We start from the raw sequence: 24483 nt of genomic DNA, 5'->3' as shown, positions 1-24483 counted from the left end.
CGCTGGACTTGTGATCCTGTGGTCCTGGGTTCGATCCCAGGCGCCGGCGAGAAACATTGGGCAGAGTTTCTTTCACCCTATGCCCCTGTTACTAGCAGTAAAATAGGTACCTGGGTGTTAGTCAGCTGTCACGGGCTGCTTTCTGGGGGTGGAGGCCTGGTCGAGGACCGGGCCGCGGGGACACTAAAAAGCCCCGAAATCATCTCAAGATAACCTCAAGATAGTACCTATTGTGACGATCGTTGATAAGTCAGAATTCATATTCTTAGCTGTTGGTCGTATACTAACTCGTAAGGAATTTTTAAAATAAAAGAAGCTAAAACACACTTAAATATTCCTAGGCTTAGTATAGCACACACATGTACTATATTAGGTCTCAGATATTGTATATTAGGCCTAAGAAGGTTAGGATAGTTATTAGTTTGGTTTGTCAAAGAAACACAAGCAAAAACGTTTTCTGGTTGGACCGGACTGGAACTTTCGAGTTCTGGTCCAACTCAATAGTTCAAAGTTCTACTTTCGCTGTACTGTACGTCGGAATATATACTATGGGCCTCATTGTTACTATGAGCACTACTAACACGGATGGGCTGTACAGCTGTATATATATAGTGTCTTTTTAAACATCTTGCGACACAAATGGTGTAGCAGTTTTCCCCGGCTTCGCAGCTTCTTTTGATAATTTCTTATTGTAATAATTGTTTAGACTGCTAGACTAGCAGTAACCCTGTAGATGTAAACATTTTCCCATTTTATACATTTGTTTTAATATATCCAGACACACTTTCCACCATCCTCTTTAAAAAAAAAAAATTACTTTTTGTCTTCATTTGACCTAATCTCGTTGCATATATTATTCTGCCCTCGTGCGTGTCTTCCTTAAACCTTAAGGTTGCAATCACTATATGTTATGTTCTCACTTGCTCTTTCCACCAAGTAATTCCTGCCAATCTTATATCACCTTGTGACACCGAACACCAGCTTAGCATTCTAACCCAACAATTCTTTGGTTATCTTGATGATTTCGGGGCTTTAGTGTCCCCGTGGCCCAGTCCTCGACCAGGCCTCCACCCCCAGGAAGCAGCCCGTGACAGCTGACTAACACCTAGGTACCTATTTTACTGCTAGGTAACAGGAGCACAGGATGAAAGAAACTCTGCCCATTGTTTCTCACCGGCGCCTGGGATCCAACCCAGGACCATAGGATCACAAGTCCAGTGTGCTGTCCGCTAGGCCGACCGGCCGCTCCGGTTGACCTGTACAGCTCCAAATATAACTCATTATCTCAGCCACTACAAGAAAATGATGGTAAATCACCCCACTGACAAAAATATGAAGGTTAAAAAAGTTGACCAGACCACACACTAGAAGGTGAAGGGACGACGACGTTTCGGTCCGTCCTGGACCATTCTCAAGTCGATCAAAGGTTAAAAAAACTATTTATTAAAGAAAATGCATTTTGGCACAATATAAAACATATGAACATTTTTACATGTTGAATTACCAGGATTCAGCACTACAAACCTTATAATTCCTCATCTTGACACCATTTATACAGTTATAGACATATGGTACAAAACTAAGCATAAGATTCATGTGTAAATGCACAGATGTTTGGCAGTGTTGCCTCCCCTATAGTATAAACAAGTTAATACTGGCATCATGCTAGTTAATGCTGGCAAAAATGCTAGTTAAGTATCACAAATTTTGCATTTGTAAAGCCATGCATCAACTTGGCCTAACCAACATAATCATTCATCACTTTATTCAATTCAGTAGCTCTCAGGCTGTAAACCTGGAGTAATTACCTAAGTGTAATTACCTAAGTGTAGTTACAGGATGAGAGCTACGCTCGTGGTGTCCCGTCTTCCCAGCACTCTTTGTCATATAACGCTTTGAAACTACTGACGGTCTTGGCCTCCACCACCTTCTTCCCGAACTTGTTAAAAGTGCACACCTTTTAATCTTGCTAAAGTTATTTTAAAGGGAAGAGATGTTTGTGTTAATATAAATTACTGAAAATACAATATACAGCAGTAGAAAATACATTATATGATGAATAATAGTATGAAATCTAGCAGAAAGTACAATATATCTCAAGTACTTAATCACGAAAACCCCACTTCATGATAAAACAAATATTTGCACGTTTAATTCTGGATAAGGTGATGTACCTATTAAAAAATACCGAGGACATACACAGGATCAAACCCACATCCTGAGGAGTCCCGAGACGCAGTTTCAATCCCATTGTGCAGCCTCAACATTACCTCAAAACAAATAATTGTTTCATCATCTATTACCTCATAATTTACACATAGATAGTTGTAAGAATCATATAAGCACTCTCAGCCAAAATAGTCATTCATTAGATTTCCTGAAAGCCATTAACAATGGTAAATTAAACACGGTTTCCTTGTAAAACTTTTGCTTGTTAACACCAAGAACATTCCCGTGCTAACACAATGGCCACTCAGCACTACATTTATCACAACATAGTGAGGGGTTGTAGATGAAGAGTCACAATAACGTAGCTGAAAAATGTTGACCAAAACGACACACTAGAAATTCGAGAGACGACGACTTTTCGGTCCATCCTGGACAATTATCACAGCGATTGAACGATTATCAAGTCGACCGAAACGTTGTCGTCTCATCAATTTCTAGTGCGGTTTTGGTCAACATAGTGAGGGTTGTTATCGTACGAGTGAACACCATGAAACAAGTTACCATGTTATTCAATACTTATGATTATGTTAAAAAGCAAGCTTAACTGGATCTAATAAATACTTGCATATTTTAATTCATCACTAACTAACATTAGAGAAACTTTTCCACACTCGTCTTCATTAAAAAATAACATAGAAAAAGGAGTACCAAATAAGTAGTTTACAAAGTGACAATTATCTTGGTACTACAATGTTAACTTGCTACACTCCATCAGAACCTTTCTCCTTGCAGTGCACACTAAATGAATGTTAAGGAATTCTCGTGTTTCTCATCTTGTCTAAAGAGGAAAAATATATATATATATATATATATATATATATATATATATATATATATATATATATATATATATATATATATATATATATATATATATATATATATATAATATATATATATATATATAAATTACTAGTAGTATTGAAGCAGTGAGGAGCGGCTGAATACAAGGCCAACATATCACAGGACAAGACTCAAGCTGGTACTATAAATATTTCCAATATATATAATTAAAATGGTATGTTTATACAAGACATCAGATAGATCATAATGCACAGTACACCGTGAACACAACTGCGAACAAGCCTGAATGGTCCCCAGGACTATATGCAACTGAAAACTCTCACCCCAGAAGTAACAAAAGAAGTGACTTTTGTCCCGGTCGTGTTGGTCGAGCGGTTAAGGGATCCTGTACGCCAGCAGCAGAGTGCTCCTGGCAGTATGGGTTCGAGTCACTTCTGGGGTGTGAGTTTTCAGTTGTAAACACAACACATTTCCTCCACGACACAACGAGCAGTTAACTCTTCTGGTGCATTAACTCTGCCCTGTATGTTTTAAATGTTTGCCACAATGTGTTTTTATAAGTACAAATAATACAAAACATGTTTATGCATCTGAAAATGTTGTAATTTTGCATTTTTTTGTTTGAATAAAACTATCGTAGGAAATTCTCACTATCTGAAATTTATCCGTTGCACCGGATTAGCGATAACTCCTCTAATTTAATATGATTTTATGGAATCTGTGCATATATATAGCATTAATATATACACACACACACACATAAAATACATACACAGAGGCATATACATGTTTAGATAAATTATGTATACATACAATTGTGTATGTCACATTTCCTGTATGTTTACATCCACTTTATACACATGAATAATGGTCTTTGAGTATACTGTACCATTCAGTCTATTCAGAAGGCTGTTTCTAATATACATAGCATGAATAATTAAACAAAACATTCTTAGCATCATTTCAGTACCATACGTATTCTATTTTTTCTTGTTCAATATGTCAGTCCACGACAGTTCATTCAGGGTAGTAATGTGATTCAGCAAATGTACAAAGGTTATGGATTGTATGTTGCCATACAAAATACAACTACATTCTAAAGTTGAAGTGAAGGGGGATGGACAGGAAATGTATTAACGAGAATAAAAGAAATTCTCAATAATAATGAAAAACAAAAGAGCAAATAAAATAAACATCTGTCAAACTACTGTTGGTATGGGCACACTGGCCAGGAAGGGCCAGTGTATCAGTGCATCATTGGAACAAATGGGAAAAATAGTTCGTTATATGCAGGCGAGGAGTCACAATAACGTGGCTGAAGTATGTTGACCAGACTACAAAAAATAGTTCATTATATGCAGGCGAGGAGTCACAATAACGTGGGTGAAGTATGCTGACCAGACCACACACTAGAAGGTGAAGGGACGACGAACGTTTCGCTCCGTCCTGGACCATTCTCAAGTCGACGAGAATGGTCCAGGACGAAATGTCGTTGTCCTTCACTTTCTAGTGTGTGGTCTGGTCAACATAGATAATTATATTTGTTAAGGCAATATACGTAGGAGCAATACCAATACAGTACATACTGGGTATTTGTAAAGACGTCCCAAGAACACATGTCTTGAGACGTCAACTGTGTAACATACCCAAATATCTATTTACTTTCATAATAGCCATAAAATGTCATGACAAAACTCAGATTTGTCAGGAAATATAAAGGATAAAGGTTAAAAGGAAATCAATTATGAGAAATGCATTTAAATGCGCAAAATTTGACTTTACCAAATGTCCCTCAACGCCTTTTAAGACGATGCCGCCTTACTCGTTCTACAGTAGTGGTGATAGGTTCATTATGCAGTATTTGTCCAGGGGAAAGATGAGAGGGATGAAAAGAGAATGGGGGGGGGGGGTGGAGTCAGAAAACGGGGGAGAATGGGAGTGAGACCCTAGCACAGCAGGATACCCCCGTGTAGTTTACAATATTAAAGACTCGTCACTTCAACTGATACTTTAATATAATGTGTTTGATTAAAGCAGCAAAGTTACTATCTATAAAAAAAATCTAGTTCTGCTATAAATATTAAATAACTGATTCAAATGTATAAATCCTCTATTTTATGCTGATTAGGAACATAACCAACATCTTATCTAGTTTGTTTTTATTATATTAAAGATACTGTAAATAGAATACAAAATTTACTGCAATTGATTGAGAGAGCTGCTGGCAATAGATACCAGGGATATATATATATCTTAAGACTACGAACTGTGACGAATATTCTTAAAAACAAAAATGCCTCTGTATATATATACATGAAAACACAAGCATGTAAGAGTGTGGCTTGTGGCAAATTGATAGACAATATACGACTATGTTGTTGTGCTTACTGTTAAATATTTACGCCGAGGACTTATCGCAATGTTTCGTCGGGAAAAAACTGACTGTTGTATAGGAGACGATTTCTGAATTCACTGCATTTTGCACCTACGTATATTTGAGCTGACGAAGGAACGTGGGGGGTGGCGTCGACAGCCACTTTCCATTTCTCTTCACTGGTGATATAACCATAGGCTTACCCCCCTGCTTAAGATAAGCACTGCATATCCCACATGACAAAATATACTAATATATAAACAATGGTTGCCACTGAGCTACACTATCAACCGGCGAAAGTAAGATTACTGACGATCTTGTTTAAAGTTTTCAAGTAAATACAATGAGAGCACAAAACACAAATGAGAATGAATAGAAACTAGTTTAAAGAAAAAATAACATGATAAAACCCTAAGGTACTCCATGTCAACCAGGAATAACTAGCTAAATAAAGAAAGGAATATCAAGGTATTTAAAATGAAATCAGAATGTAAAGTGGTGACAAAGAAAACGGCAATTACTAGTATCAATTGTATTCTTTAGACTAATTAAGGTGGGGGAAAGGAGGGGAGGGCTATATTAAATTTTCTGTAGCAGTACTATATATAGCATGAATGCTATACATTTCTTTCATACAATTAGCAGTAATATTTTAATGCAAGGTACTTTAAAAGATTATTCGTAGTGCAGCATTGTGTGTCAATTTTAATTTGTGCTTTGTACGATTCAAAACGAATATACAGTACTCGCATATAATCAAGCACTCGACTCCTGCTACAGCATCTCCCTGTACAGACACACGGCTTGTAACAGATTTGTTTTTTTTTTAAGTTTCGGACATAATGGATGATAGTGGTTTACTAAAGACTTCATAACGCAACATCCTTTGGAATGGCAGTTTTACCAGAACGTTTTGTTCAGTGTAAAATACAGTGATGTCAGATGCATCAAATGTTTTTGTCAATTTTGTAAACCGGCTGGTAACTTTTAAGGAGGAATTTGTAAAGATTGACGACGAAATATTGTATACCCCGAGTATTAATTTAACCATAATTGATTAAACATAATTAAAAACTTATCAAGAATTTGTTGTAATTAATTACATTAATATGTGGAATGCATCAATTTTATTTTAATATTTACTGGACTTAGCCGTGTTTAAATTCTCTCTCTCTCTATTCACTACATTTTATTTGCCTTGTCATTGTTAGCTAGTCCTGAAGGGAGAAGGGGCAAGGGTTTCAAGAAATCCTTAAATAACTGGCTTGTCCCCGAGTAGATAAGATGTTTAGTAGCACCACTGATCAACACGGTTGTAGTTAAGAATTTGAATTACAAAACAAAAAATTTAATAATGAAATGCCAAATTCCAGGTGAACCCTTGTGGCACCCTGAGGCTACAGTACTGATCTAGTACCAAACTACTAGGAGCCATCAGTTGCAGTTTTTTCAGGCCTATCTTGAGGTTATCTTGAGATGATTTCGGGGCTTTTAGTGTCCCCGCGGCTTGGTCCTCGACCAGGCCTCCACCCCCAGGAAGCAGCCCGTGACAGCTGACTAACACCCAGGTACCTATTTTGCTGCTAGGTAACAGGGGCATAGGGTGAAAGAAACTCTGCCCATTGTTTCTCGCCGGCTTACCAAGAAACCAGAACCTAATCCCCTTTAAACCCTCTAAAGAGGTTCAGAGCCTCTCGAGTCTCTCCACCGAGATAAAATTGACCGTGAATTTTAATCATATTTGCCCTCACTGGGGAAGCTCCCACAAAGTCAGCGAAACAAAACAGACCATTGGTGCTTTTAACACATATTCATACTCCAAAAACCAACAACAATTTAAACAAACTATCAAAAATTCATGACAATAGCATAACCTCGTTGCCCCGTCCCCCCACCAGATGGTCAAGCTTGTGCCAATGTCAGCGACAACAGAATTTGAGATAGACATTGTGTACTTGCCTAGCTGTGCTTGTTGCGCTTGCGAGGGTTGAGCTTCGGCTCTTTGGTCCCACTTCTCGACTGTCAATCAACTGGTGTACTCGTTCTTGAGCCTATTGGGCTCGCTATCTATATTTGAAACTTTGCATGAAGTCTCCCTCTACCGCATCACTGCCTAGTGTATTCCATTTAACTACACTGAAACTGAAATAAACTTTAATGTCTTTCTCTTTCCTTTAACCTCTTTCTAAAATTAGAGGTGCAATACGTACTCGAAGAGAGAGAGAATTCTATCAACATCAGAGGCCCAAGACATACTACTACTATATACAAGGGGCATAACTAGCTGACATCTCAAAAGTGTCCAAGAGAGAACTCAATAAAGAACCCAAAGGATACCTGATCAACTAGGTTGTGATTCGTACATCAGGCTGCGAGCAGCCGTGTCCAACAGCCTGGTTGCCCAGACCATCAACCATGAGGCAAAGTCAGAGACCAGGCCGCAGGGACCTTGAGCCCCGGGAACCAACGCAAGGTAACAGCAAGATAAGGTCTGTGGTTCATTTGAGTACCATACTAAGTTTCCACCTGTCTCTCCTTGTTCGTATATCACCCATGCTACATAGTGTCTTTACCCATCCTGTTGTGCAATTAGAGTTGGGATGTACATTGGCTGCAACATAAGTTGAGATTGGCATTGGACGCAATGGAAACTGGGATGGGCATCGGGTGTAACTGAAGTTAGGATTGAGCAGGAAGAGGTTGGAACCAATTAGTGTGTTCAGTTGAGAGTACAAACTGATTATATATATTTTATTCAATAAATGTACAGTTTTGAGGAAAAATAGAATTTTGTAAAATTCTTATCTTGCATAAAACTTTTTTTTTTTTTCAAAATAGCTGACTACAGCTTTTTTGTTAGGAAAAATAAAGGATATGAAGGCCAACAATTCTTTATAAATGAATAGGTAACCAATGAACCAGCACCTAAGCATTTGACTTCTTCCAGCAAGTGTTTACATAGTTGTTATTTATGAGAAGTTGGTGACTAGCGATTAAAAACACGTTAAGGGGTACCAAGCTACGCACACGACAACTCTGGGGCTAGATTCACGAAGCAGTTACGCAAGCATTTACGAACCTGTCCATCTTTTCTCAATCTTTTCCGGCTTTGTTTACAATTATTAAACAGTTAATGAGCTCCGAAGCACCAGGAGGCTGTTTATAACAATAACAGTTGATTGGCAAGTTTTCTTGCTTGTAAACTGTAATAAATGTAACCAAAACAGTCAGAGATTGAGGAAAGATGTAAAAGTTTGTAAGCACTTGCGCAACTGCTTCATGAATCTGGCCCCTATTTACTATCAGTCAATATTCACACACACGAGGCACAATAACCGAGCCAAGTACACGCACGATAAGGTTAATAATAAACCCAGTCTAAACTAATTACTGTACAATATTTCTCAAAAATACTTGAAAAGTGGCTGCACAAAATGAAGTTTGTTAGTTTGTGTAGTATTTGTACAGTTTAAGCGTTACTGATACCAAATGATCGGCAATTATCAAAAAGGGAGCAGCGAGCAGTAAGTATATAGCACTATATACATAGCATTATATATGCCACAGTTCATCCCAGATACCAGCCAGTAAGCTGGTGGTACGAAGAACATGACCAATGGTGGTTGTCGGCAGAACTAAATAATAACCTGCAGCCGAATGATAAATTAAGAACTTTTGTAAAAAAAAAAAAAATCACAAAAATATTATAGAAGAACAAATTCGTGACACAGCTGACAAATGATCGTTGATGCAATGGAGACAACGTAAGCATGAAATAGAGCACAAACGACGCAGCAAGTAAACAAGGAGTGTTAAAAGTTGTGCTCGAAAGAGTGGCCGGTATACAATGTAACATCATACATGAGGTAATAAAAGTGTTAGGGTCAAACTGCCAAAGAGTAATTACTCAAACTCCATAAAAGAAACAGCCTTACGAGTACAGACTGATATAGCTTAAAGTAATGCATTAAAGATCTCGAGTACATTTTTTTTTTTCAAATTACTCGCCAGCAAATTTCTATAAAAGAAATAAATAGAATGTCCTGCAACTCTAATCAAATGCTAGATCTTAATAAACTCAAACATTGATGAAGAAGGCTAAAGTACACCAGCTACAACATTTACACATTTGAAAGAGCATTTTAGCTGCACTTTCACATACAATGTAGTAAAATAGAATACTGTTTTTTTTTTCTTTGCATATCAAGACACTGTTTGGGAAGTTCCACATAAAAGTATATTCTGGCAGCATTTAAAAAAATACCAAGAAAGGCACAATCAAATGAATGTTGTATTTATAAGGCCACACCAACTCAGACACCCGAACACGTGTTCATGCAAACATGAAGATTTGTAAATACAGAGCTTGAGAGGTGTGTGTTTGGGATGCAAAACCCTGCAACTCTATAGAGCATTTGGGATACTTGCTACTCACCTAATAAGCCGAGGTGCTTCTACATCAGCCACAACGTATATGGAGCATCAAATTCGAAGCAATGATTTACGCAACACACAGCACCACTTAGACTTTGTTCCTTACCCGGACAGAATATTTTGAGGTAGAAAATACCACGAGAGAGCCTTAAAATGTTTACCGAAACTCTCAATGTTGGCTGATGTTTGGGAATGAGATATTTAATAGTGTAATTTGTCTTTCTGAGATCAAAATGAATACTTGCACCCAGTCCACTCACACTTCTAATAATGTATGCCTGTACCATATTTCTCAGGAATGCATATAATTCTTCTGAAAGAATCATCACACAAACAAGTCCTCATATACAAAATTTGTATTCTTTCATATCACCACAAGAGTACACTTACTTAACTAACTTTGAAGAAAACAAAGACATTCCTTCACTAGTTGTCTCATGTTTAAAAGAAGGGACCCAGGAGCTAAAGCTTGCTCCTTGCAGGCGCAACTAGATAATTACTCACACACACACGTTGATTTCCAAATCCAAAGATATACAGGTACTGTAATTAGTACATGCACCCATACACTACAAAAATCATAAAAATCAAGTTTCAAACACTATTAAAGTGTGACGAAGTTAAAGTAGTTGAGACAGCCAATGCAGTATGTCTGAGGAACCATTTCATACAGAAGAAAGCGCACACTCTACATATATTCTGAATTGCCGCAAAAAAGCACAGAAGCCTTGTTTACGTCTGTAAACAGGTCTTACTACAACTTGCTTACAACAGTACTCTCAATATAATATTTTGTATAACAGACATGAACTTGCCTATCTTTACATGGTATCCTTCGAGCAATATTAACATTAAACTCATTTCACGATGTATTGAAGGTATTAGAGACATAGCATCTGCCATACTGGTAATTAAAGAAAATATCATGGCCTTGGAGATAGCAATAAACCTATATTGAGGATTAACCCTACAATATAAGAAAGTGAGAAGAGGCTGCAGTTATTGAGCAGATCTAAACCGAGGAAAATAGGCATCAAGAATGAATGCGAGAGTTGCCACTCCGGCTGCTATTACCATGAACTGACTTCCACCAAGAGTCCCAACTCTCACTCCTACTAACATAAACTGACTTACAGCAAATGCGTCGAAGCCAGGATCAATGCTGCCATCACTGGATACCATTGTTTATTCCTAACTGGCAATACATTACCGCCTTCTTAACAAATACAGCGACAGGTGTCGGTCAAGAGGTCTTGCAGCCCCTTCGTAAGGAGCCGTACTGAAGGTCTGTATTGTAATACTGTGTCTAGCCATTTGACATCCTTACCAAAATTATCTTCCATTAATCCCTATTCAGTATATGTCATGTTTTCTGGTGAATAAATTGTTAAACCTACAAATCTACAATTTACATCTATAAGAGGCACATATTTACAGAGTGGTAATTCTGTTATATCTTTTTATACATAAAATTGTACTAAGTGAAGAGAAAATGGGAATTATCCATTTCCAAAAATATCTATTAAGCTTTAAATTGGCAATTAATTGTGAATCTCGTATGCAACTTCACATAGTGATTTAATATCCTATAACATGCAAGCACATAAGAGCTAGGTAGGATACTTTTATAAAAGGGGTTAGACCTTTATTGAGTGCATGACCACTAGTCATAACTCACAAAAAAATCCCCCCCAAATAAATTAAGGAATCCTTCAATATAATCCACATTAGCTTATGCCAAAAATCCTCCAATATCTCTTAACAATTCATTAAGATATGGATGGAATCCTCGGCTCTCACTTGCCCGAATGATTCCGTGGTTTTGATAAGTTAAGAGGTGCATCTGAAAAATAAAAATAGAATTTTAGTAAATATGTAAATTACACATACAGTATTTATTATGGTTACCACAAAATTATTGAATAAATATCTTTTTTGGACTACTGTATGCACTCGCTTATCCGGATTCCACTTAACCGGATATTTGAGTTATCCGGCCAAAATGGCATCAGGGAAGTCTGGCAAAAATTCGCAATATCCCGATAGTAATCTGGATAACCGGAGATTTTGCCTGATACAGCAGACAGGTATGGGCCCCATAATGTATTAATCCCATACATGTGTGGCTCGAGTCGTGGGGTATGGGAGGTACTGGAGTGGGTGGTTTCAGGGTAGGGGGTGTTGGGAGAGGGGGGGAAAGTTAGGAGGAACTGTCTAAGGGATGAGGGGGGGCCTATAATCTGTATTATATAGAATAATTAAGAATTATTTTAGAACATTTCATCATAGTAAAAAATGAAATAAATATCATCTAATATTATAACAAATACAAATTTCTTGAAAACTATGTGCACAGGCTGAAAAGTGTGGGATTTATTTTCCATCTGGCGGCCTATTTTCCATCAGAAGGCCTGGTTGACGACCGGGCCGCGGGGACGCTAAGCCCCGGAAGCACCTCAAGGTAACCTATGTAAAATGCCTGCCCGCCCGCCCGCCCCAGATCCAGGCCGGGTCGAGCTAAACAGGCCACGTACTCCCGGCCCTCGCCTACTCACAGTGCCGCCCCATTGGCCAGACATTTTCTTAAATAACTTGTTGGTTCTCATAGTAACTTTCATAATTTTTGGCCAAGACTATGTCTGGTAGCAGCAACAATCGCTCTAGAGGTGTTGAAAGGAAGAAGGTTGTGCTAACAATTAAATCAAGTTACGTGTTATAGAACTCTGTGAAGATGGCAGGTCGGCAGTGAGTGTTGCCGAGGAATTTGGCATAGGCATCTTGAGGTTATCTTGAGATGATTTCGGGGCTTAGCGTCCCGCGGCCCGGTCTGCGACCAGGCCTTATTTTCGTTACACACCCCCTGGAAGCAGCCCGTAGCAGCTGTCTAACTCCCAGGTACCTATTTACTGCCATGTAAACAGATCCTTCTGGATGAAAGAAACTGCCCATTTGTTTCTGCCTCCACCGGGGATCGAACCCGGAACCTCAGGACTACGAATCCAAAGCGCTGCCCACTTAGCTGTCAGGCTCCCATTATTACGTACAGGCATTAGTACCGTCTCTGATATAAGGTAACAAAAAGATGAAATACATAGCAACCAGTGAGAGTGAGGGATGTAAGCACAAGTAGAGGGTGTAGTAGGAAAACTTTGAAAGCCTTCACACAATGCACAGTTGGATGAGGCTGTGTACAAGTGCACAAGACAGCACCGCACAGCTGGTGTGACAATTCACAGTGCAGAAATAATACATGCTGCAAATAGGTCTGCAGCCAGCCTTGGAATACAGGATGTCCAGTTAAGCGATGGGTGGATTGCAAGGTTTAAAGTGAATCACAATATTGTGAAGAAAATTGTCAGTGAAAAATTGAGTGGAGATAGTGTTAAATCATTTAAACATAAATTAAGAACATACATTATGTCTAACAATTTATATTATCAAATCTATAATGGTGATGAAACTGGGCTGTATTGGAGGAGTTTGCCTGAAAAAAAAACTTTAGCTCTGAAGAGTGAGAGTAATGTGTCAGGGAGTAAGGTTTACAAGGATAGGCTGTCATGGTGTGCACCTATGTCAACGGAAAACACACACACACACCCATGTGTGTGTAATTGTTGGCAAATCCAAGAAACCAGGAGCTTTGCAACATTGCTTGAACAGTCTGCCTGTGAAATATTATAGCTCAAAGAATGCATGGTTTACACAGATCTTTCTTTTGTGGTCTCAAGGTGTGTTTTACAAGGGAGTTTGTGACCACAATTAAGAAATACAAAGTGAGGGCAAGCAAAGTTTAGGTTTTGCTGTTGCTTGATAATGCACCTGCCCATCCCCTATATTGAGACCTTAACCTCACATATTTGGCAAGATAACATGTATGGCACTTCCTCCTAACATCGCCTCTCTCACCCAGCCTGTGGATCGGGGAATTATCTGTGTCATGACGAGGTTGTACACCAAAAGTATGTTCAACGAAGTTTTGATGGATTTGCCTCTGTAGGAAGCTAAGGAACGTGGTGTGGATAACAGGGTGAAAAGAACCATTGAGAATTTGAACAACTATTCCATCAAGGAAACAATTTATAATCGGAGCAAAGTGTGGAGTGAGGTAAAGGAATCGACTTTGAAGAATTCCTGGAAAAAAATCCTCACGGCTACTGTGCATATTTAGGCATTGGTTAGGTTAGGTGTTTAGGTTCTGTTGGCGATTGTATTTGTAGAATGTGGTTGAAGCATTTACAGCATTGAGGTTCAAACAAAAGTTGTCAGCAAAGCACTTATTCCAAAAGTGTTTGAATGTCATCAGTTGCGAGTCGTGTATAAGCCATTTTTCATTCATAAACAGCTAGGGGTTTGGCAAGTGGATGGAATGGAATTTGGCCTTTGTTTATGAGGACGGGCTGCACAAGAAATCCAAGGATCTTCAACAAATGAAGCTTCACAAGCAAGCTAAGAGTCTTCAAGTAGAGAAGCCTCATAAGCAAGCCACGAGTCTTCAACCAGTGAAGCCTCACAAGCAAGCCAGGTCATGTAAATTTTCAAGCATTCTTAACTTAAAAGAGGTGTGGCATCAGTCAAAACGACGAATTACAACAAGGTAAGCCGAAGTTTCCGTTTTAAATTACAGTACAGTACTGCATTTATATATATTTTTAAGTATAGTGTGTGCGTGTGGAAATTAAAATTACTTTCAATGTGATACAACATTTTTTTAATAATGACCAACCAATTTCTTGTCAATTGACCAAATTGACAAAGGGGAATTCCTGAAACCAGCAACTTCAAGAACAAGAGGACACCGATTCAAGCTAAGGAAATAAAGGTGCCGGAAAAATATTAGAAATTTTCTATCACAAACAGAGTGGTAGACAGTTGGACCAAGTTAAGTGAGGTGTTGGAGGCCAAAACCATCAGTAGTTTCAAAGCATCATACGACAAAGAGTACTGGGAAGACGGGACACCACAAGCGTAGCTCTCATGCCATGACTACACTTAAATAATTACCGATTGATAAGCACCACTCTTAACCTTAAACTGATCCAGTCACCCTCAAACAATAGAAAAGCCTTTATCAATCGCCTTTGGGGGGGGGGGACTAATTGTGCCCTGTAATTTTAAAATGTCCTTCCGATTCAAGATGTCATTCGACGCAGGAGACCTCAGGCTATCATTTGCCATATTGGATAAAAGTCTAGAAAGCCTTAGTTTTCTTCCTAGGTCTTCCTACAAATATGGGTATAATGTCTATTGCATCACCACCCATTAGCTAATACCAATGCTAGGAACCAATGATGCCATGCAAAATTGCAAGGAATTGAAAAAAATCTTAGTGATAAGGAGGAATCTGTAACAAGTTAATTTCCCAGAAAATTATGATATCAGAAATATGATATCAACATTTCTTCCACTCATTATGGTCAAACTCAAATTATTACAATTTTGTTTGTGTTTTTCCCGGTGCCTTACCATACAGAAAGAATTTTTTTTGTTTAATGCACACCAGGAAATCCACCGATTTCAGGGGTAAAGAAGGGATTAATGCACACCAGGAAATCCACCGATTTAGGGGGGTAAAGAAGGGATTAATGCACACCAGGAAATCCATTAATTTAAGGGGTAAAGAAGGGATTAATGCACTACCAAACCAGACCACAGAAGAACAACTAATTCTTGCTTTAGGAAGTTATCAAGTGGAATAATTAATATTATTCAATTAGGAATCCATAATAATCCAGAAATAATCATTTATCCTGGAATAATCCAAATCCATGAATAATCCAGGAATAATAATGTATTCTGCAAATACCAAATGGAGTTATTTCAGGAGATACTGTAATAAATAGCCTTCAGGAGATACAGTAATCACATACATAAACAAAATAAACAACTAGATTGTCAGACCCGGGTGAACTGGATGATAAGGCCTTCGGAGAAAGTGTAAACATACGATTACCTACCTTGTGGAGGTGGAGATGGTAGTGGGGAAGATAATGGCCTGTGTGGTGAGAGCGGATGCACAGATGGTGGTGGCTGCCACGGTGACGAAGCTCCACGAGGGCTGGCCCCTCTACTCATGTGAGGAGACGCGGGTGTACTAGAGACCTGGGGCTTTGGACTTGGGCTATGAGATATGGCATGTGGGGAGGACCGTGACGACTGGCTTTGGGGCCGAAGAAGTTGGGCTGCTATGGACGTTGGCGGTGAATATCCACCAGATAAACTCCCAGATAAGAGGTGCTGGTATTGTGACCCAGGCAAAGATGGAGGCAAGTGTCCTAACTGGTATGTACCAAGGCCTGCTGCAGCAGCTGCAGCAGTTGCAGCGGCAGCAGTTGCCGCAGCAACAGCTTGTGCCATCTCTGTGTGCTGGGAAGACATAGAGGGAACTAATCCTGGAGCAAGAGAGTGAAGCATCATGTACCGAGGATCCACATATGGGTGCAAGCTATATAAACTTGCCATGTGTCCATAACGTGTCAAGTCGTACCGTTCCGTCGAGAGCCTGCCGAGATCAACAAGTGGGTCTGTCCTTTCTATTTGACTTGCATTTAGTTGCTCCAGCCTCTCGGAAACACTTCTATCTGTTCGTTCCTGTCTCTCTACCTTAACTGTACTCGTTAACACATCACTACTAATACGTTCTCTTACAACACTAGATTTGCATTGAGTACCACTGGGTTTCAGTTCAGGTTTTAATAAAGTTCTAAGGAAGGAATCATTCTTTCTATTGGCAGTTTCATTGTTTAAAATTGATTCGATGCTATATACCGAGGGTGTTAGTGAATTAATGGCACTTCTGTTGGGCTGAGAATGAGGCTGATTTGAGGAAGATGAGTTCTCACCGGGGTTGTGTGACACACTATTGACTCCAGAATGTAGCTTTTTACGATGTATAGATTCTTGATCAGTTTCCATCTGTCGTAGATACCTTTTTCTAGGAGACACGAAAGTTGGATCAACCGCATCAGCACTTATAATGGGTTTCTCAAACAGCACTTGAATGGAAGTTGTGGTATCTAGTTTTAAACCAACTTTTAGTCCCAACAAGAGAACCCGCGTCTCTAGTTTGCATTTTTTCTCCTCAAGTGCACTTTGGTTATCCTCAGATTTAACAGTTCTACACGAGTCTTTTATCTTCTCACAAGGCTCCCAAGAACCTGTTGGACCATTCACATATATGAAAGGGTTGCGTCTAAATCTAATTTTTTTCCTTATGTCTCGGGCACGCGGCAATGCATGCCAGTGAAACGAAGCTGTCTGCAACACAAAGCCTTTGTTACGTCGTGGCGTCAATTGCTTCCTCAGATGCTCACCCGTCCAAGGAGAAGAATTCAACGATGAACAGTCATCTGAAACTAAAAAATTAAATTAATATTATACTAGATATGTGGTGCTTCCTTGTAAGAACAACTTCATGGATAAATATGCCAGAATTTTTAAATTAAGAACAACAATTTATAATCATGTTTGTAGTTAATAATAACTTCAACCTCAATAAGCAAGAATAATATAAATAATGTTTCAACTATTTACTGGTACCACAATGACCAACCTTATTAAAATAATACCTGGACCATACCTGTAGTGTATTTCTGGAGTAGTTCTACTTTATGTCTTATCTCTTTCTTACCTTTGACTTTCTAATTTTAAATGATTGCCAAGGCATCTGTCTACAGAGGCCTCGTAGCCTCATGGATAGCGCGCAGGACTCTTAATTCTGTGGCGCGGGTTCGATTCCCGCACGAGGCAGAAACAAATGGGCAAAGTTTCTTTCACCCTGAATGCCCCTGTTACCTAGCAGTAAATAGGTACCTGGGTGTTAGTCAGTTGTCACAGGCTGCTTCCTGGGGGTGGAGGCCTGGTCGAGGACCGGGCCGCGGGGACACTAAAGCCCCGAAATCATCTCAAGATAACTCAAGATAAGAAGGCTAACATTATTCTTTCTAGGAATGATAAAGCTGTTGATATCCAGCAACTGGTGACTGAAAACAAGCGGTTAATGTAATGAAACGCCTCCTTTTAGTTCGGCCTCGGTGGATCTCTGAACTTAGCTCACCAAGGTAGCGGCATAAGAGACGTCAATCCTAGGAGTCCACATTGCCTATCAGAGACCCGAGCCAAAACCTGGCCCCGCCTCAGAGAGACGCAGGGGGCAGGGAATAGGCAGTTCCATGGGAGGCGGTCGGCTGAGCGGACAGCACACTGGACTTATGATCCTGTGGTCCCGGGTTTGATCCCGGGCGCCGGCGAGAAACAATGGGCAGAGTTTCTTTCACCCTATGCCCCTGTTACCTAGCAGTAAAATAGGTACCTGGGTGATAGTCAGCTGTCACGGGCTGCTTCCTGGGGGTGGAGGCCTGGTCGAGGACCAGGCCGCGGGGACACTAAGAATAAAAGCCCCAAAATCATCTCAAGATAAGAAGATGGGGTTTATAACCCTTTGGGTGAAAAAGCATCTGTTTCCTATCCTACACTGTGGCTTGTTGAGGCTGAAGTTGTTGCCCCTTTGTGTTACATCTCATCTTTGAAAAAAGTGATCTAGATTAACATCCTCCAAATTGTTCGGTATTTCAAAAGTTTCAATGACATCAGCCCTGTCATACCTGGTTTGCTGTGGTGTTAGCCCTGTGGCCCTCAACCATTCCTGGTATGAGAGTCAACTTAGCTTCGGGGTGACTTTTGTCACCCGGTGTTGAACTTTCTCCAAAGCAGATATGTCCTATATGTGCTATATCACAACTTAATTTTCTAGGGGCTTTATAGGCTTTAAAAATTACTCCTTTCAAGTTCAAGTAATAAAAGCTTCAAGTCAGTTCATAAATTAATAAGCAAAGGAAGTTCTCAAGGTATCACCCTGTATGCTAAACCACAAGAAGAAAATATACTGTACCAGAGATACACATTGCAATAAATACCTCTTAAAGCATATATCAAGTTTTCTAATGGTAATGGACATGACTAAAATTTACGTAGAGTCGCGATTACTGTATCACACACCAGACTGTGACGTGGGAGTGTCGTGTCGCAACGGATGCTGCGTAGTAGTAGTAGTGGTGGCAGATGATGGCGGTGGCCAGTAAGTCTTGCTCTTCACCGGTACCCACCCAGCAGGAGCGCCCATATCTGTTCGATGAGATAACTCCAGTAGGAATTTGCCCTCTGAAAAAATGAAAATAAAGATTAGAGCATTAAATGAAATAAAACAAACAAACCCCCCACCCTCCCCGGGCAACACCTCAGTAGCTCCTTTATCCTCATCTTGTTCCCTCTATGGGTAGGAAGTACACGATAACCTATGCAAATCCCCTGAAAAATCAAATCATAAAACACTCGACCTCCCTCTCAGAAATGTTTGCCGATTCTCAAAATGTCAAACCAAACTTCGTAATGAGCTATTAACATGTAATATGCCTCACTCGGGGCTTGCGTCCATCTCGCTGTTCGGCCCAAATGAATTATACGTGATAAGAGAAGGACAGGATATACGAGGTGGGTGTGGGAAGCTAATGGGGTGCCACCCTGAAAGTGGCATCCCATTACTCACCGTTCTATTTCCGGGTTGGACACGTCAGTTGCCTTCCCTGGCTATTCCTTTAGAGACCAAGCAACTCTTAACACGTTGTATCTATGTGTCAAAGATGATGTTCATTATGCATAACTTTGAAATCATACAAATATACAGATACACTATATGTGTATAAATATATGCACACATTTATATTTTTGTTTGTACTATTTATTTAATTTCTGTGATGTGAAAGAGTACTGCTGTTATACCGGGCCGATGGAATGTGGCACACTTATCATTAATTAAATAAAAAAATTGCCGCATTGGCCTTTGCAGTGTGAATATTGTACAGGAGTGAAGGGATACTCAAGCAAAAATTAGAACAATTTACTCTAATATCAAAATAAACAAATAACATATGAAAAACCCGCAAACCCCCTGACACACTTGGCTAACATGGAAGCAATAATAGTATCACAAATACATGTACAAACTTACGTTAACACAAAAATAAGGGCGACACTGAAAGCATTTACATATATCATTACAACCTGTACACGAAGCAGCTGGAGGCAAGCGTCATGTTGAGGCAGTAATGTTGATTCCCCGAGTACCTGGTAGAGACTGACGAATTTACCGAGGTCATGGGGTACTCAAACACCTCATTGTGACGCCACATCCTTTGTTACCGAGGCTTGGAACTAGGAACCGGTGGCATAACTGGCAGTTCATAAACGTAACGAAGCACTGGCGAGTCTTGCACCTGCCTGGGGCTCTCGGGTTGGGTGGAGGGTGTACTGGGTGGAGATGTCCAGACATTCATCTGCAACTGGGTTGAACGCCATACTGGTCGTACTATGAGGTATGTAGAGTGGTAAATAACGAAGGTAAGATGGAAGAGGCAGTTTCCTCTGCTATGCTGGGGATTTATGTGGTAAAATTATATATACAGGATATATATACTGTATGTATATATATTTTCAAGATGGGGGATGTTTACTGGAGGCCTGAGGAAGCAAATGTGAGCCCCCCAAAATGGGGAGTCGGTCAGCCGAGCAGACAGCACGTTGTGATCCTGTGGTCCTGGGTTCGATCCCAAGTGCCGGCAAGAAACGATGGGCAGAGTTTCTTTCACCCTATGCCCCTGTTACTTAGCAGTAAAATAGGTACCTGGGTGTTAGTCAGCTGTCACGGGCTGCTTCCTGGGGGTGGAGGCCTGGTCAAGGACCGGGCCATGGGGACACTAAAGCCCCGAAATCATCTCAAGATAACCCCCCCTCTTATATGCATGGAAGTTTCGAATCTTATGATATACAGTACTAACATCATCACATATCTGCTGGCACACCATCACACCCCTTAATATGTCAGCTGGTGCAGTGCAGGGGTTAAAGGTATGTTTTTGTTCTCAAAGTGGGGTTGCGGCGTCGTGGTCGATTAGATCCCCTAGTTAGCCCCATTGCTACAGGTATCGGAGTTGTGGGTGTCTATTTACTCTGCCTTTACAACATGCACACCACCTCGCAATCCCACTAGGGGTGTGGTTCGTCCTGCATCTGTTCAGCACATTTCCTGGTCTCAGCTATGTTGCATCTGAAAGTTTCTGAGTTGGGAAGGTTTTTTTTCCACTGGGGCTGTTTCATACATCATAGTTTAATGATAAAACTTCAGACTTCATTTTGTATTAATACTGGTATATCAAGTGGTATTGAACGTAGTGTTCATTCCAGTGACATTTTACACAATGGCTCCGCTTTCAATTCATGACTTAAGCTTTGTAATAAGCCTAATATACCTTAAGCACTTTTTTTAGTTCACAGAGAACATAAACAAGTCTTAAACGACTGGTGACTGACGACTTTATCCTTTTGCTTACATTAAGGACAGATATGCACATAATGTGGAATAATGAAAAATTTGACTAAAAAATAAACCAAACCACACAACTTGTTGACCAATCCACACACTAGAAAATGAAGGGACAACAACGTTTTGGTCTGTCCTGGACCATTCTCAAGTCGATCAAGTCGATCACACAACTTATAAGTTATGTGAAAAGTCATTAAAGAGCTCTGACAGAGAGAGATCTAGGGTATAGTTCTGGATTAGGTAGTCACCTGTGGAATTTATGAAGATTATTGGGTGAGAAGCCTTACCTTGAGGTGTTTTCGGGCTTAGCGTCCTCGTGGCCCCGTCAATGACCAGGCCTGGTTGCTGGACTGGTCAACCAGGCTGTTGGGCACAGCTGCGTAAGATAGCAAAGGTAGCCTTTGCTATCCTTTCCAATTTCAGAATTACTTTTAAATACAGTACATAAACAGCGATATATTAAAGAAACTGTTCACAGCTTTTCTACGACCAAAACTGAATATGCAGCAGTTGTATGGTGCCCATATCTCAAGCAGCACATCAATGGTTCAGCGAGACCATAGAGCCGAAGCTCAAACCTACAAAATGCTACAGAATGATTTCTTGAACTGAAAAGCAAGAGCTACAAGGAGAAGCTAACGACATTATATATGCCAAAGCTAGAAGAGAAGACATGTTCACTACATATAAAATAGTAACAGTAATTGACAAAACTGACAGAGAAATTCTTGAAACCTATAACCTCAAGAACAAGAGGTCGTAGAGGAAACAAAGGTGCTGAAAAAATTAACAGAATGCTTTCTTTTGCAGAGTGGTAGATGGAACAAGTTAAGAGAGGAAGCGGTGGATGCCAAAACCGTCAGTAGTTTCAAAGTGTCACGTGACAGACCAGAGGAAAGACCCGACACATACCCGGATTACCCGAAAGTCCAGGTAGGCTCCAGGCTCCAGCACCTTGGGAGCCGGTCGGCCGAGCGGACAGCACACTGGACTTGTGATCCTGTGGTCCCGGGTTCGATCCCGGGCGCCGGCGAGAAACAATGGGCACAGCTTCTTTCACCCTATGCCCCTGTTACTTAGCAGTAAAATAGGTACCTGGGTGTTAGTCAGCTGTCACGGGCTGCTTCCTGGGGGTGGAGGCCTGGTCGAGGACCGGGCCGCGGGGACACTAAAGCCCCGAAATCATCTCAAGATAACATCTCAAGATAACCTTTTGTACTAAATAACGGAGTAAATATTTTAATAACACTTGGAGAAACGAATTAACATTATTAGTCAATAATATTATTACTAATTAATATTAATTAACGAATTAACAAATTAATGGAATAATAGCCAACACCGACAATTTTTTTTTTGTAATTCCTGTACAAGGCTGGCCTGGGGCCAGGTTTGTCTTGTGATTACTTGATCTAGAAGGTTGTTGCTTCCGGCATCCTGCAGACCCACATATCTATTACAATCCACCTGGTTCAGAATAATTATTGCACATATGCCTTACATTCCTGTACCATTTTATAAAAGTGTTTTCCTTCTCAATTCATTCCATAATTTTTACAATGAATCTACTATATACAAATTTAAGAACTATTCATATATTGCATTCAAGAAATTCCTCCCGTCAAAATATGGAAGACGATTACGGCTAAAGAATAATCGTGTCTGGCACCCGAGTCTTACCTTTGAAGAACGTTAACCTGCCGCCGGTAGTGGTGGTAGTGGTGGTGGTAGTCGTGGTGGTGGTGGTAGTCGCAGTAGTCCCCGTAACAACCTTGCCTTCCTCGCCGCCGGTGCCGGTGGGTCGGGGCAACGCCCCCTTGGCGCTGTTGCTGGGTATGGGGGTCCCGGGCTTGCCCTTCACCTCCGCCCCGGGGCCGGTGCTCGGAGGCGACCCTAGGGGCCGGGGCGAGGGCGCGTGACCCCCCAAGAGCGGCACGGGACTCTCGCACTTAATCTTAGTCTGTGAGGGAGAGGTGACAGCACTGCTTGGGGGCGAGGGAGGGGAGGAAGGAGAGTTGGGGGAGAGGGACCTCTTCTCCATCATGCCCAACCCCCCTCCCCCCTCCAGCCCTGCCTTACTCATCCTCACACACACATCCGGGCTCGACACCTCCGTCTTGTTCTTCATGGTACAAATCTCCCCCCTCTAATGGATCTCAGACATCTTGAGACATCTTTGAGACATCTTCATCTCAACGTCGTGGATGCTGACCGCTTCACTTCCCCTTCCAAGACCTGGCATTCTTCTCCTCTACCGCGCTCCGGAGCCCCATTTTAACACTTATTCTCACGCCGAAAGGTCTTCCCGAGCCTCACACTCCTCGACATCCTCACACCAAGTCCCCAGAGTCGCGCTTTGTGGCCGAGAATCACCGTAGAAATTTGTTAGTGTACACTGCCATAGCTCAAAACATTTCTTTCATATTTTGTTCCGTTTCCCCCGTGCCTGTGTCCCGGTGCAGGCAAGCTTGCTGCTGCCTCCTTCTCTTAAGTCTCTCACGCCCACACGCCCGCCCTTATTAATACACGCCGCAGCGACTCGTGATATTAACCCAGCTGGCGGCCATAGACAAAGCCAGGGAAAAAATTTTCACACTCTATGCACTGATAACTTTTCTAGTTCAGGAGCATAACAGTATGACGCGCGCGGCCGTACAAATCTGGATTGAAATGCGTTAATTGCTAAAATGTTATGTTATTTAGCGATTTATATTTATTCAACGCATAAATCTTTGTTAATATATTTAAATAAGTTATGTGAAATAAAACTATTATCAGGTTATGAAGCATATAGGACCATTAGACCTGTTGTGATTATAGAATAAACGGAATGTATCTTAAATGATTGATATTTTATCAAATAAACACCAATGTAAATTATTTATTGTTTTAGTTGTGTCCAATAAAGAAAGGCATAAGTTAGGACATAATAATAATAATAATAATTTTTATTTAGGTAAGGTACATACATACAATAAATTTTTACAAAGATTGGTTGACTTATAGGTAGAGCTAGTACATACAATGCCTAAAGCCACTATTACGCAAAGCGTTTCGGGCATTATAATAATAATAATTATTATTATTGCCCGAAGCGCTATGCTTACTAGTAGCTTGATGTATTTGTATGTACTAGCTCTATCTTTAAATTCCAACATTATGTATATATCTCATCTTCAATATATATATATATATAACTGAAAACTCACACCCCAGAAGTGACTCGAACCCATACTCCCAGAAGCAACGCAACTGGGAGTATGGGTTC

The 24483-nt window shown here is 40.4% G+C and overlaps 1 protein-coding gene across 2 annotated transcripts; it reads right to left on the bottom strand.

Moving 5' to 3' along the window:
* Window positions 1-1439: 1439 nt before the first annotated feature.
* On the bottom strand, window positions 1440-23878 carry LOC123772873 (protein hairless). Of its 2 annotated transcripts, none has more exons than XM_045766246.2 (4): window positions 22896-23878; window positions 18836-18997; window positions 15796-17187; window positions 1440-11684 (listed from the first exon to the last, which is right to left on the bottom strand). In XM_045766246.2, exons 1-4 carry the CDS (start codon window positions 23341-23343, stop codon window positions 11638-11640), a joined length of 2049 nt encoding a protein of 682 aa, XP_045622202.2. In that variant the 5' UTR covers window positions 23344-23878; the 3' UTR covers window positions 1440-11637. The 2 variants fall into 2 exon arrangements, with proteins under 2 accessions (XP_045622202.2, XP_045622201.2); XM_045766245.2 differs by having other exon boundaries at window positions 15796-17193; window positions 22896-23877.
* Between the last annotated feature and the right edge of the window lie 605 nt (window positions 23879-24483).

Source organism: Procambarus clarkii, chromosome 12 (genome assembly GCF_040958095.1).
Source record: "Procambarus clarkii isolate CNS0578487 chromosome 12, FALCON_Pclarkii_2.0, whole genome shotgun sequence".
In the NCBI taxonomy this organism is placed as follows: domain Eukaryota; kingdom Metazoa; phylum Arthropoda; class Malacostraca; order Decapoda; family Cambaridae; genus Procambarus; species Procambarus clarkii.
This window is presented reverse-complemented; position numbering and strand designations above follow the sequence as displayed.